At 38.0% G+C, this 13936-nt stretch overlaps 1 protein-coding gene across 6 annotated transcripts in view; it reads right to left on the bottom strand.

The window, feature by feature from the left end:
- Positions 1-13615, bottom strand: part of TSC22D2 (TSC22 domain family member 2) — a 46512-nt gene extending 32897 nt beyond the window's left edge. For 4 of the 6 annotated variants that reach the window (XR_006787139.1, XM_045851050.1, XM_045851052.1 and 1 more), the window contains exons 1-2: positions 11707-13615; positions 562-633 (exon numbers count right to left, since the gene is read on the bottom strand). Coding sequence is in view for 4 of the 6 variants with exons in the window: in XM_045851050.1 (XP_045707006.1) it covers positions 562-633; positions 11707-13607 (1973 nt within the window). In the remaining 2 variants the exon portion in view is untranslated. The remainder of the gene's footprint in view (positions 1-561; positions 634-11706) is intronic. The other 2 variants (XR_006787140.1, XM_045851051.1) reach the window with 1 other exon arrangement.
- Positions 13616-13936: the final 321 nt, after the last annotated feature.

The raw sequence follows: 13936 nt of genomic DNA, 5'->3' as shown, positions 1-13936 counted from the left end.
AATTTACACATTTCTGTGAGAAAACAAACTGTTTTAGGGGTTTACAAAACTGTAATGCAGATCTAGTTAATTCTAGCAAACAAGCTTACTGGTCAAGTTTCTCGCCAAGAGTTAAACAATGACTGCTACTTTAATTCCTTGGTATTGTCCCTCCTCCAACTTCTTAATATAAAATAACATTTTGCTTTGAGTCACTAAGGCTCTTACAGAGAAATAAAAATAGCACAAAATTAAAATAACTGTAGGTAGTTTATTTTATAGTATATTTTTACATTAAAATACACAAGGGTAAGTAAATGTTTCATATAACAAAATCCAATGGAATATGTAAATCCTTCCAAAAATAAATATAATTAAAAGTTTAGTAAGAAGAAATGTTTTATATCCTCTAAAATACAGACTGCCCTTTTGGTTTATTTTGCTGCTTTGTCTCATGCTAGATACATGATCCCCTCCCCACCAATAACAAAGATCAGTTTTAGTGATGAGAAACCAGTACAGTGCAAAGCAATTCATGCATACACCTTTGCATGTATGCATTCCATATGTAAGTATTCATACCTATCCCAGAGGTTCTTTGATTCCTGAAACGTGTTCAAATGGAACGCTTGGTAGAAAGCAGTTGAAGGATTCCTGTGAGATCCAAGAATCAAATGGAAACGAGGTTGAGAAAATACAGTAAAATCACTACTTTTCCCGAAAAGATGAAAGATTTTAGATTTCTAATACAGTGCAAGTGCTTCAACAGAGAGAAAAAGCCACAATAAAGTTGCTTAAAAGCATTGTGAAATTAAAACTGGACAAAATCCAGCAGACCCTGACAATTCAGGATCACATTTCTAAAAGAAAGGGGTAATAGAAATAAAATCAAATATTAACTAGTATTCAATTGTGTTTGTGGATATATACTCACACACATACAAGTGTGTCTAGTTCATTGCCTAATGAGCACTACTCTGTATCAGATGCCTTCATAAATCCCTGTATGTTTAGCAGTTTAATAAAGCTGTTCTAAGGTATATGTAAAATAAGCTGAGCTGTATCTTCATAATACAAAAATCTTTCCTCGGATCTATTTGATAGGGTTTGATGATGAATGAGTCCTTTCCTAGGCTGGACTTTACAAAATTTCTACCTTCAGAATCCATTTATTTATGTGTGATTTCTCTGGGGTAGGGCAAAAAATGGTGCTGTAATTGTATGGCAGCTTTCTAATTTCTAGAATTAGTAGTATGCCCCTTTAAGGGGTAATAGCTTATGTACCTAATTACCTTCCATTTCTACTAGTCCCTGGTGACACTTTCCCTAGGGCTATAACCATAGAATCTTAACTGATGAGCTCATCTGGGCAAGCTCCCAGGAAGCATGATTCACCTCACATCTCAGGAGTGGCTTCTCAGGCGACTAAACTTTTGACAAACCTGCTCTCTAACAGTTCCCCCTCTAGCTCAGCATATTTCCAAACTCTCTCCCACCCCCAACCTGTATGTTAGGGAACTAACAAAAACTTGAAACACCACTTCTAAAATTCTTGATCCATGCTGTAGCAGAGTAACAACAGCAAGTTAAGAATATGTGTGCTTATTATATACCAAACACTACTCTAAATGTTTTACACTCATTAACTCAATTCTACAACAGTCCTAAGAGGTAGGTGCTATTACTATTCCCATCTCACAGACCAGGAAACTGGGTCAGATAGAAGCCTTACATCACAGAGTTAGTAGGTTGCAATCTGGTCCCAAAGTTCATGCTCTTAAACTACTAAAACTACTATGCTAAACATATACCAGAGTTAAAATTTAACCTCTCTAGGCTGTCACTTTATCAGTTAAATAATGATATTACTATCTACCCTTGCAGGGTGGTTCAAGAACTGAGACTATATGTTAAGCTCCTGGCACACAGTCAATGTTCAAAAATATTCAATGTAAATAATAGCTATTATTTTATCATCAAAATGAGGTTCAGATACAATATGACAATTCTGAGCCCCTAACAGGTACCTTAAGAGAGTCTCTGCTGTATTATTAGTACAGTAAGAAAACTATTTCCAAGTTTTAATGGAATAGCAATCAAGTATCAATGATCATCAAACAAAACAAGTAATAGAATTGTATGACTTCAAATGTAAAATTAAGACTCATGGTGTTACTACTGAATTTTTAAAACACATTTTTAAGAGGTATTTTTAACTTTAATCAGTAGGGCACCTCTTAGATGATCCAAAACTAGATGCCAGAGTGTCACCAAAGCTAAGGTTTGATTAGTAAGGAGTCTACAGTATGTGTATTTTTTCTTTCCTTGTCCTACTTCAACTCCTTTTTGTTCTTTTAACCCTTTATTTTTCTCTTGACTGGGTTTAAGGCAATCAAAGGCACTGATTAGACCTACTAATATCAGGAAAGGATTAAGAGGCTGCTAACTGCTATTTATTTAACAGCTTGTATCCTCTCAAGATATATTTGTCAGGCCTCTTTTTTTCACTGTACTTAGAATAGGTCTGCCAAATTAAATGAAAGGTAAGTGAACCAATTGAAAAACTGAACCTGGCTTTTTTACAAGGCTTACCCAGGACTATATGGAAACAAGTATGCTATTCACACAGGTCTGTATGGAGACCATGGGGTTTAAAATAAACAGAAAGACTTGAAAAGAAAGGTAGTAAATACAAGAAAGTAACAAAGAGTAAACTTGGAAATTATTCTGCAGGTCTGAAATGTAAGATTCATTAAATAGTATTTACAATATATTTATAAGGATGACATTCTTTAAAAGAACAACTTGAGATCCTGACTTTAGAAAAACATATACATATATATTTAATTTGAATCAAATTTGTATGCCAAATAAATCTGTTTTAAATGAAGTCATGTGATTTAAGTTACAAAATTCCAGTATTATTACAGCACAGACTATTAATGAAATGTTCTCATAAGTCAAATGTAGAAGTGAAAAAAGATCTTATCTGCAGTTAGTCGTTTTTCTTGGGGTGAGAAAGGAACCTGTGAAATAAAATACTATAAATGGACCTAAATGTCAGAACAAATACACTTAGGTTGCAAAAGCTTGCAGTTAACAATCAGTTTCTACATATATTAAAAATGAAGAAACTATATGGAGTTCATAATCTATGCACTAGAGAAAAATTTAAACAGTGCATATTGCCAGGATAAAGACAGTTGTATAAAATATGAATTCTTTGGTTTCTCCAATACTTCAGCTTATCTGTTATAAACAAAGGATTTTTAGCAAATTCGAACAGTAATTAGTCTCAAAACACTGATTAACAGGCACAGATTAAAGGAGTCAAGTCCGTGAAACCTAGCTGATCCAGAACTTCAAAAAAGCCATTTGTGAATACTGATCAGCCTGATTATTTTTCAAAACCAGTGAACAAAGTATATTCTTTTCTCCCTGACTTTATATACCTACACAGTCTGTCATGTTAGTTTCCAAGTACATAAAAGTAATACATTATAAAGTTGATGCAAGTGTGACATATGTCTATCTTTGCAGGGTAACTATAACAGAAAAAAAAAACCCCAACCACGTATACTATACATCAAAACTAAGCTACAAAAATCATTGAAGTTTTAAGGTTAAGGTACATACATGAGCCCTGAAATATGCAAATTTCTTCTCCTCTTTCAAAACTCAACTTTAGAGATCTCAAAATAAAACCAGGGAAATACAATAAGCAGAAAACAACAAGGGCCATCTCCAACATTATCATCTAGGGATTTAAAATGATTAAAAATATCCTTCAAGTAAAGGGTTACAATACAAACAAATCAATGGCTACAGGTTTTCCTTCCTCCTATTTTACAGTCAGCAAAGTAATAAAATAAACTCTGGCAATTTCCAAGAGCACTGGCTTTGGGAGCAGAACACCTGAGTCTGAATCTATGCTTTGTCACCTACTAGCTATGTGAGTCAAATCCTCAGAGCCTCAGTTCCTTTCATTTATAAAGAGGGGATAAAAACACTTCCTTAGAGTTCCTTAAAAGATAAATCAGGTTATGTATGCATAAGACTTAACACAAGCTTGGTTTGTGTTTAATGTAGGGTTGGTTATAATTTTTAAAGTTCTGCTGTACCAAAAATCAATTTGTGGTAGAATATCTTAACATGTACCAAAATATTTAATCATTTTTAAGGTAATATTGAGGCAAACAAGTTATTTAAAGCAAACAGAATACTTAAGCTACATTTAGGTATACCAAGCCATTTAGTACTTTTTATTGGATGGGAATCCTGAGTTCTGGGAGCCAGAGCTCCCCCAGAATTTCCTTATACAAAGCTTTATTACAAGATTTTTAATTACAAATAGGATATTCATTGAAAAGTATACTGTAATGGTTCCAAGATATGTACTACTTTAATAATAAAGCTTCAAAAAACACCTTTAACAGCAACCATACACTAATGATAAAAATCTCAATTTCTTACCATGACATGTAAGCCCTTTGCTCTAATTCCTGTCAAATTAATCACATCATTTTCCAAATGTGACATATTTTCACTCTTCCATTGTTATACAAACTGCCTTCTCCCTCTACTTGGAAAATAATCCCCTTCTTTTATCAATGACCTAATATTTAATCAGTGACCTATCATTTATGAATGACCCTTTTAAGACTCAGGTCAAGAATTAGCTTCAGAAGAATGCACAATAATGGGTTGCTTCTAAGGATGCAAACTGGGTGGCTGGAGGAAAGAGGTGTCAGAGTGGCTTTCAATTTATACTCTTGTACATTTAAAATTTTTAACTTTATAGATGTATTACCTATGCAGAGAATAAATTAATCTGAAGGGTAACTCAGTTTAACTACTTCCTCCCCATACCAATTTGACATACGGATATCCTGGACTGTTCCCATCAGCACCTTATATTTACAAATTATTTTCATACAGCCTGAGATCTTTAAGGGCAGAATAGTCCTATATCTGTATCCCAATACTTACTACTCAGCACAAAGATAGTTGAATGACTGACATACTGTTGCTTTAAATATTTTCTTGGGTATTCAACCTACTTACCGAGTATTCATAAACTTCATTTGGGGGGCACACAATAGGCTGGTGGTAAGAAAAGGGTATGGCAATGGGAAGGCTTAAGTTGGCAGCTCTCTTACGAAACATGTCTAAATGTATGAACTAATATATAGGGAACTTTAAAATCTTATGAAGTCTCAAATTCTAATGTTACCAATGAGGAAAACTGAAAGAAGTTAAATGACTTGACCAAAGAAACCAACTAAGTGGTGTAAGAGCCAGCATCAGAACATAATTTGTTTACTTCTTACAACATCAAGACTTTTCTAGCCTACACAATGTCTTCTTTTCTGATTATATCTATACCATGCAATTACACTTTTAGATCAAAACTGAAGACTGCTGGTATGATTTGTAGCATGTCAAGGGGTGACATAGGAAAGCAGTTTGGACACTGAAATACTGAGGTTTCTACGATATATGCTTGCTATACATACTGCCTTATGTTGTGTATGGATTTTTCACAAATTATTTGCATAACTCATTCTCTCAAACTCTCAAAGGCAGGCATTATCCCCATTTTTCATATAGGGAAATAAGAGGCTTAGAGGGCTAAATAAATAGCTCAAGGACAAATGCCTCAAATATGCAGCAAAGTTGGATTTGGTCCCAGGCATGTTTGACTTCATTGTCTATAATGGTCAGTCATGTAATATGCTAATGCATAATTAAACATACCATTGATTTTCTTTGAACAACAGTCTCCATCTCCTTTTTTGTTTTTGTTTTCAAAGGCTAGGTAGGCCATATATTAAGCAAGAATTTGTTTTGGTTTAACTTACAAAACCATTTAGTAAGAATAAATTCTAATTCTACTTTAGAAGCTAGTTTGCTTTAAATTTTGCTTTGGGTATCCTTCATTTAATTTACTTGTGTAAAAGTGAAGAGGGGTAGCCTAAACATTAAAAATAACATTTAAAGTACACCAGCAGTATTTACAATAATTGACACATTAATCACAGTTTCTCTTCTATACATCAATAATCTTCCGTCAAATTTTAGCGAAAGATTATGGGAAAGAAGGCTTTACACAATTTAACATTTTGACTTCACATAGGTGTTTTATCTAATTTGATTAGTATATTTTAGCAAGACATTTACTAATAATCTGTGTACTAGGTAAACTTATTAAAATTAACACAATGATCTGCAGAATTTTCACATAAGCATCATATGTAAATATACAGCTTGATGAGAGTTCATTCTTTTAGACATGTTAGCTTGGGTACAAAGAAAACTAAAGACTTATATTTGATTTTGGGCACTGAATTTGAGAGGTAAATAATCCAGAGTAGCATAGGTGAAATTTAATTCACCTGATTTAGAAGTAGAAATTATGTACATACTTTTTATAGGTAAAGTAGACAATCAATATACCTTTAATATTACCAGTCAAATTTGAAGTATATATATTAAAACATATCATGGAAGGCAGGTATTGATACAAACTGGATACTATTATTCCTAAATCTTTTTGGAAGAGTCCCAATTTTTGTCTTAAGAATTAAGATCAGGAATGTAACAAATATTGAGTAATTTGGTATGTTCAAGAATCGAAACACCTAAATTACAACCATCAATTATTCAGGTATGCATATCTTTGTGGATGCAGTAATTCATATTATACCATCTAAAGGGCAGCCTCAAATCACAAGTCCACTGATTTAGTATTAAAAAAAAAGTAAGTGATTTATTCCAATTTTGTTAAATATCCTCCTTTAATACCATTGATTATAAAGCTTTCTTATTAAAATCTGTTCTTCCCATTAATAAGAAACTACTTAGGCAACATCATCATTCAGGGTACATTTAACCAGACCTATTTATATGAAGCCTCTCTTCCTCATTCTCAAGTGTTTAAAGAGTAATGCATTTCAGAAATAAACTACCTGTTCAGAAAAGGAAATACATACTGGTTAAGTGATCGTTAGAAGCAGGAATTAGACCATGGTTCCTCACTAGTAACTGGTGTTTCTATTCCTTCTGAGACTGTATTTCATGTCATTTCACTGTATTTTCTGTGTCTTGGTTATCTGTCACCACTCTTCCCTCAAAGTACCCCCAACTTTTGCCATTGTAGGAAAAAAAGTCTAGATCATTTTATACTCCCCTATCAACCATTCCTCAGGGAAGAGTTTCATTGCAGTTTCTTAACCATCTGATTGGTGGGGCTGCTCTTGTTACTGGAGGACACTAGAGAGCATAACTGCTTCCAATATCTTCTGGTGCAGAGAAAGACTAACTCTCACTCTAAATTAGCAAGTATCAGATCCATAAATCCAGTATCATGTTTTACTACTTACAAATTAGTGCTATCAAATAGATTGCATTACATTTATTCTCAGGAATTAGAAAATATATACACCCCACTAACAGTACTATAAAAAATTACTTCTCATAAAGGCAATTAAGTTCAAGATACTCTCCTTTACCTACAAGGAAAAAACAAGGGTAACTAAAATATTTATTTGGAGTATATCTTATCCTCACACATACAAGCACATTCGTTTTCTAAAAAGTAAATCAATGTTCAGCCTATGATTTAGTTCACGCAACATTTTAAACAATGTCAGTGTGAATAAAAAAGGCCATATTCCCACTCATACAACTCTTGGTTTTGGCAATTGCAAACAGTTTTGGAGCAGCCATCTTTCTGGAAATCTATGATAATTTCCTTAATATATATTAGTCATCAACATGGTACTATGATGAATGAATCAACATCAGTTTTTATAGTAAATAATATGTCACTCACACATGGGATTTTACACTTTGATTGCAAAATCCTTGGTAAGAGTACTTAAATACTTAGATAGGCATAGGATCTTATCTAGTGTGTGATTTAAACATCAACTATAAACCTGGAAGGGCAAAATTACCTCCACAATATAGATAAAGAAAAATAAGCTCCCAAGAAATATAGATTTAAGTAAGGAGCTTTTTTAAAAATTGATTTGAGAGAGAGAGGGGGCGGGAGAGGAGAGAGAAAAACATCAATTTGTTGCTCCACTTTATTTATGCATTCACTGGTTGATTCTTCTATATGCCCTGACCAGAGATTGAACCCACAACCCTGGCATATAGGGAAGAAGTTCCAACCAACTGAACTACCTGGCTAGGGCAAGGAGCTTTTATTTTTAAAGGCAAAATGCAGTAAGACTTTTAGAACTCTAAGTGTCTAGAGTGACAGTTCTGCCTCCTGATACACATCTATGTGTATGTACAATACACATATATCTCATATATATGTATAACTATATAAACAAAACTTGTATTTATAGTACATACCAGGACACATAATAGGACACCTTTCATAATTTATAATACTTTATCAGTAATAATTAGCAAACTGCACAAATAAAACCATGAATAAGATATAGAGATATTTGCCACTAAGTGATCCTTACAATCAGGTTTTCAACAGTCTTTTGGTAGCAGTTGACAGTCCACAACTGTAACTATTCATGAGTTCCTGGAATATGGCCTACAGAGTTCACATTGGTCAGCTCTCTATAGGAAATTATCCGTACTGCATTCGTTTTCAAAAAGAGACAGTAACGTTTTGTACCTCCCCCATTTACCAAAAAGGAGTCTGTTAAGTGTGGAGGTAAACAAATTTTGTAATGTTCACTGTAAAAGTGGCTACGTATTTTTCTATGAGCTATATTTTCAACCATTGCTATACCCTCAGTTTAGACAAAATCAATTTAATGAATTTCAACAACTGACCATATGCCTAATGAGAAAAGCTAAAATATATAATACATTAACTTTATGGTACTTAATAATATATGGCCATAAAAGACAGAAAACTGTACTTGAATAATTAAAATAAAATAAAAATAATATATGGCCAATGGACAATATTAAACAAAAACTTTAAGACATTTTCTTACTTTCTATATACAACTATCAGCCCTTTTAAAGGTATGATAATATTATGATGCATTACTATAACGTCTGATTCTTTAAAATAAATGGTCTCAAAATGAGCCAATATAGAACCTTATATTAGATAATGGAACCAAATTCACAAGACATTTTTCAATATGTCAACCTAATGTTACTCTTCCATTTTCCTTTTCTCAACATTTTTAAAAAAGCAAACACTTCAGTTTAGGATTGGAAATTTGTTTCAAGCTGCTCATCAATTTAAGTCATAATTACTCAAGATTTCTCACTCCAAATGTTTTATTTTACATTTGAATGATTGTAAATAAAATTGTATGCAACCTATATAATTTTATTAACCAGTCATTGCAATAAAGTCAATAAAAATATTTTAAAACTTTATGCAAATTTTAATTTAATAAAATTATATAATTTTAATTGTTAGTACTGTCACCTCAAATGTATTCAACTCAGTAATTTAAACATACACCTGGAAAAACTGTGTTATTTAATATCAAGCATACAACTTTAAAATGACCTCTTTTACAAAGGCTTTCCATATATTTAAAAGAAAGAAAATAATTTCCACTTAATGGATTTATTCCTTCACCAGGTATGTTGGTCCAGTGACAAAGTAGTCAAATGTGTAAGATTACATCTTGGAAACTAGCATGTTAAATTAAAAATGAAAGACTCTAACCAAAATTAGAAATGCACTTTTGATAAGCAACAGAGATTTTAAAAGATTAGGTACAGGAGGGTAGTGCTACATTTAAAATAGGACTGCACACACATCAAAATTCCTACACTGGATTAACTATTGCAATTGATAACAACTCTGATACATTAGTTCAAACATTCACATGTTTAGAAGTAAGACTGAGATTATCAACTCTTTTAATAAAGAAAGGAGAAATAAATGCATCTTTGAAGTATACCCTAAAGAATACACCCCTGAGTTTCTATTTGTCAACAGGTCTTTCTGCTTCATGTAATATCATCATATTAAAGTTATGGGGAATGTAATTTACATATGCTATAAACTGAGAGAGATGTGAAGAGAGAAAATACATTCTTCACTCACAGATGTGCATAGGTATTGGGAGTGGGTTGGAAAACCAGTTATCATTTCTTTAAGAAATATGGGGGCATGGTACAACAGAACAGAGAGGTAAGCAAATGCTTATTTACCAACCCATCAGAAAAAAATGGCTTCTGACAGCTAGAAAAGGGAAGATCACCTGTTGACTATTACCAAAGGCGAACAATTAAACTCAAACTGAATTTTAGGTGTGCACCTATGTGTGAGAAGTGAAACATGGGAGCAAAAGAGGATTTTTTCTAAGTGGCTTGTGTAATCAGTTGCTTTACTCAGTAGTCCCATCAATATAAAATTTCTCAATTAACTAGCTAGCTGAGCTCACTTATGGACACGTGGTAGTCTCTAAGAGTTTTCAAATGGAAGAAAGACTCCCCATAAGCAAGTCACCTACAAAAAAAGATGAACTTTGAATTACAAAAAGCAGAGAAGATGAATTTCAGTGAGCATTTTTCAAACCAACAGAAGTATACAAAATACAAGGCTAAACAAATGAAAAGTTAGGAAAAGAATGTGAAGGAACCCAGAAGCATAAGAAAAAGCTTTAACAGATCTCATTGCATTCTACATACCAACTGTTCTAGAAATTCATAAAAACAGCTTTGATCTATTAACATCTAAAATCAACCTCAGAAAACAAAAACCCCAGCAAATAAATGTCTCCCTGTGAAGTATCTGAAACTTGCTCTGTAATCTTTAGATGTAATTTTAAAGCTTTGTAGCAAATCAGTTTTTCAAATTTATGCCACATTTTCATGTGACATTTCCTTAAAACCATTTAAAATCATTAAACCACAAACAAACATCAACTGTAGAACTGATATGGCAAATAAACCAATTTTCACTTACACCACTAAAAAAGCTTCCCTTAAGTAGAGGGAGCCAACTGCTGACATTGTACCCTTTTACTATAAAACTACTCTAATTTCAAGAACTATACATTTTACTGCTGTCAAAGAGTTTCTTATACCTTTCTTTCCCATAGTAAAAAGGCTGATGGAAGATAAGAGCATCTTCAGATACACTTCTGCTTAAAAAAAAAATCTTAACAGAAGTCACTGGGAGGCCTCCTCACTTTCTATTCTCTTTCATTAAAAGGCTGAATGAAGATATGGTCTTCAAAGCCAGATTTGACATTTCACCATTATCTCTCCAGCCTTTCCAGATACACTGGAGGAGATAGATACCTTATGTGTAAGGTATCTTTCTTTACTAGAGGGCCTTCTGGTTTTCCAGAATGGGAAACTGCTAATTGTCTCAAAACTCACACTGACAAATGTCTGCCATAAGTGCTCAAGTGTGATTGACATCTAAGAAAGGGACAATCCTATGGGGCATAACCTACCAGCTACCACCTCTAAATTGGGAGGATTAAGATAAAAATTAATCATTTTGAAATAAACAATGTGGCCTCCCTATCCACTTTAGTCCTTTTAAGCAACTATGACAAGACTAATTCTCATTACACACTTTCCCACCAGCAATCTAAAACTAACATTTTTTCAAGAACTGATAAATCAACTTTACTAAATACAAAATGTTACATTTAAAACTGCAAAGGGCCTCAAATTGAAAAAAGAACTCTCCCAAAGTTGCATCCCAAACTACAGTGCTTGGCCAAATATTCCTATAAAATATTTAAAATAAAATTTCCATACCTGTCTTCATCACCATCAACAGGAATAGCTATGCTGAATACAGAGGTGGCCAGACTGTTCATAGGTGTTAACTGAAGGGGGTTTGCCAGGGCATCTGCAACAGGAGGCTTCACAACAGGCTTATTTTCAGCAATGAGAGAAAGTGGTGGTTGAGGTAGGGGTTCTGATTTTCTTCTAGTATCGTCAACTTGCCCGACTAAAGGCTGGGTCTGAGTCTGAAACTGGCTTAAGTCAGACTGTGGTAGACTTGGTGCACTTTGTGTACCTTGCGCTAAGGACAGCCCTTGCTGGATTATGCTGCCGCTCCTGCTGACTGGAGTATGGCTGCTCAGCTGCTGCGACTGGACCAGGGGCGCGGGTACATTTGGCATAGTAACAGATGTGGTAGACACACTAGGCACGCTTGGAGCGGGCACAGTGGCAGGCACGTTTGAAACTCCGGGCACCATGGCGTGAGGGCCACTAGGCCCGGCAGACGGCGCACCGCTGCCTCCCATATGAGGCGGAGGCGCGGACTGGGGCAGCCCGGCCCCGGGAGGAACCAGGCCCGGTTGCACCACGCCTCCTAGAGCGGCGGGGGGAACTCCAGCTGGCTGACAAGGTGCGGCCTGTCCACCTGGCGCGGGTCCCGGACCCGGAGCCACGGCTTCACTAGGCAGGGAAGAGGAGCTCAAGATCTGCGCAGCCCCCGAGGAGGCATTCTGGCCAGTGCCCACCGGAAGGTTGGCCGCCGCGGCGGGGCTCGCTCCGGCTGCGCCGGTGGCGGACGGCTGTGCAGGGCTCGGCGGTTGCAGGCCGGCCACGTGCTGCTGCAGGTACTCACTCGGACCGGATGGCTGGACCGGCAACAAATGCCCCGGCGGATTCTGAGGCTGAGGATACGCAAACTGCTGGGGCTGCTGCGTCGCAGAAGCGCTGGAGGCCGGGCCAGGCTGCGGAGGCAGGGACATGGCGGGCTGCGCAAGGGTTACATTCTGTCCATTGGTTCCCTGGGGTTGGCAGGACTGCGGGGCTGCCATCACTTGCGGCGGACCGGCCACAGCTCCCGGGAACCGCGGCATCGGAGCCGACCCTGGAGCCACAGCCCCACCTACGGGCGGCGGCAGCGAGGCCGGAGTGGGCAGGCTCATTTTCTCCGACGGGGGTAGCTGTGACACAGCAGTCAAGGAGCTGTCAGTTCCCGAGTCGGGCCCATGCGCCCCCTGCATGGAGGCTACTACCACCACCACCGACCCTCCGGTGGCGCCCAGGCCGCTGTCCCGCTCCGCAGTCTGGTCAAAAGTATTGCTGTGTCTAATGCAATCCCCGGACCTGGTCAGGACGCTGCTGTCGGAATCCCGCTCGTAATATTCCATACACGTCCATCGACCGCGTCTATAGGGCTCCCCGCTCCCGTGGTCCAGCTTGATCACGCGAAAACGGGAACTACAAGTGGTGGGGGGCTGCGATGGGGCTGCAGTCCCTGGCCCCGCAGATGAACCCGAGGCCGGAGAGGCTCCAGGTGCCCCCGAAGAGGGGACTGAGGTGGCAGCCGCCGCCAGAGTATTGGCCAGCGCCCCAGCCACGCTCCGGGCCGAAACGGCTCCCCCTCCGTTGGCGGGGGCTGCCACCGCGGCCGCCAACTGCCCGTCCAGGAGGAGGTTTGGGGAGACTGTCCCGGGGGTCTCCGCATCCCCAACATTGTTGAGTGTCTCTTCGGAGGAGCTACGCTCGCAGACCTCCTCAGGGCCATAATCCGTGGCCCGAGACACGTCGAATATCTCAGAAGAGACATCCTCGGTGCGTGACTCGTCCGGGTCGTCCAGGCTCTCGGTGTCCTCGGTGATGCTAGTGGCCACCTGGGCTGTCGTGACACTGGTGATCTGGAAGCAGCTCTTCTTCTTGGCCGGCATCTTGGACATGGTGAGGAAGGCTGGAGGGCAGAGAGGCACTCCGGCTCCTGTGTGAACTTGCTGGAAACCAGGAAGGGCAGAGCACGGGCCCCCAAACACAAAGTCCAATTCCGCGTCGGGGTCTGAGGCCCGCCGCTGGGAGAGTCAAGGGCTGATCCGGGCGCCCGCCGCTCCGTGAGACATCCTTTTCACCGTTTCCTTCTGTGTCGGTCTCTTCAGCTCTGCCCCCGTCTCACTCGCGCGGCGTCCGCTCCTCCTCCTCCTTTTTCGCCTCCCGCAGCGGCGGCGCCTCAATTCAATCCCCTCAGTGGAGGCTGGAGAGCAATCCCAGGGGCGGT

This window comes from Phyllostomus hastatus, unplaced genomic scaffold (genome assembly GCF_019186645.2).
Source record: "Phyllostomus hastatus isolate PE091 unplaced genomic scaffold, TTU_PhHast_1.1 phas_contig_86, whole genome shotgun sequence".
Lineage (NCBI taxonomy): Eukaryota > Metazoa > Chordata > Mammalia > Chiroptera > Phyllostomidae > Phyllostomus > Phyllostomus hastatus.
Note: the sequence above shows the minus strand (reverse complement) of the source record. Positions and strands in the feature narration are given on the sequence as shown.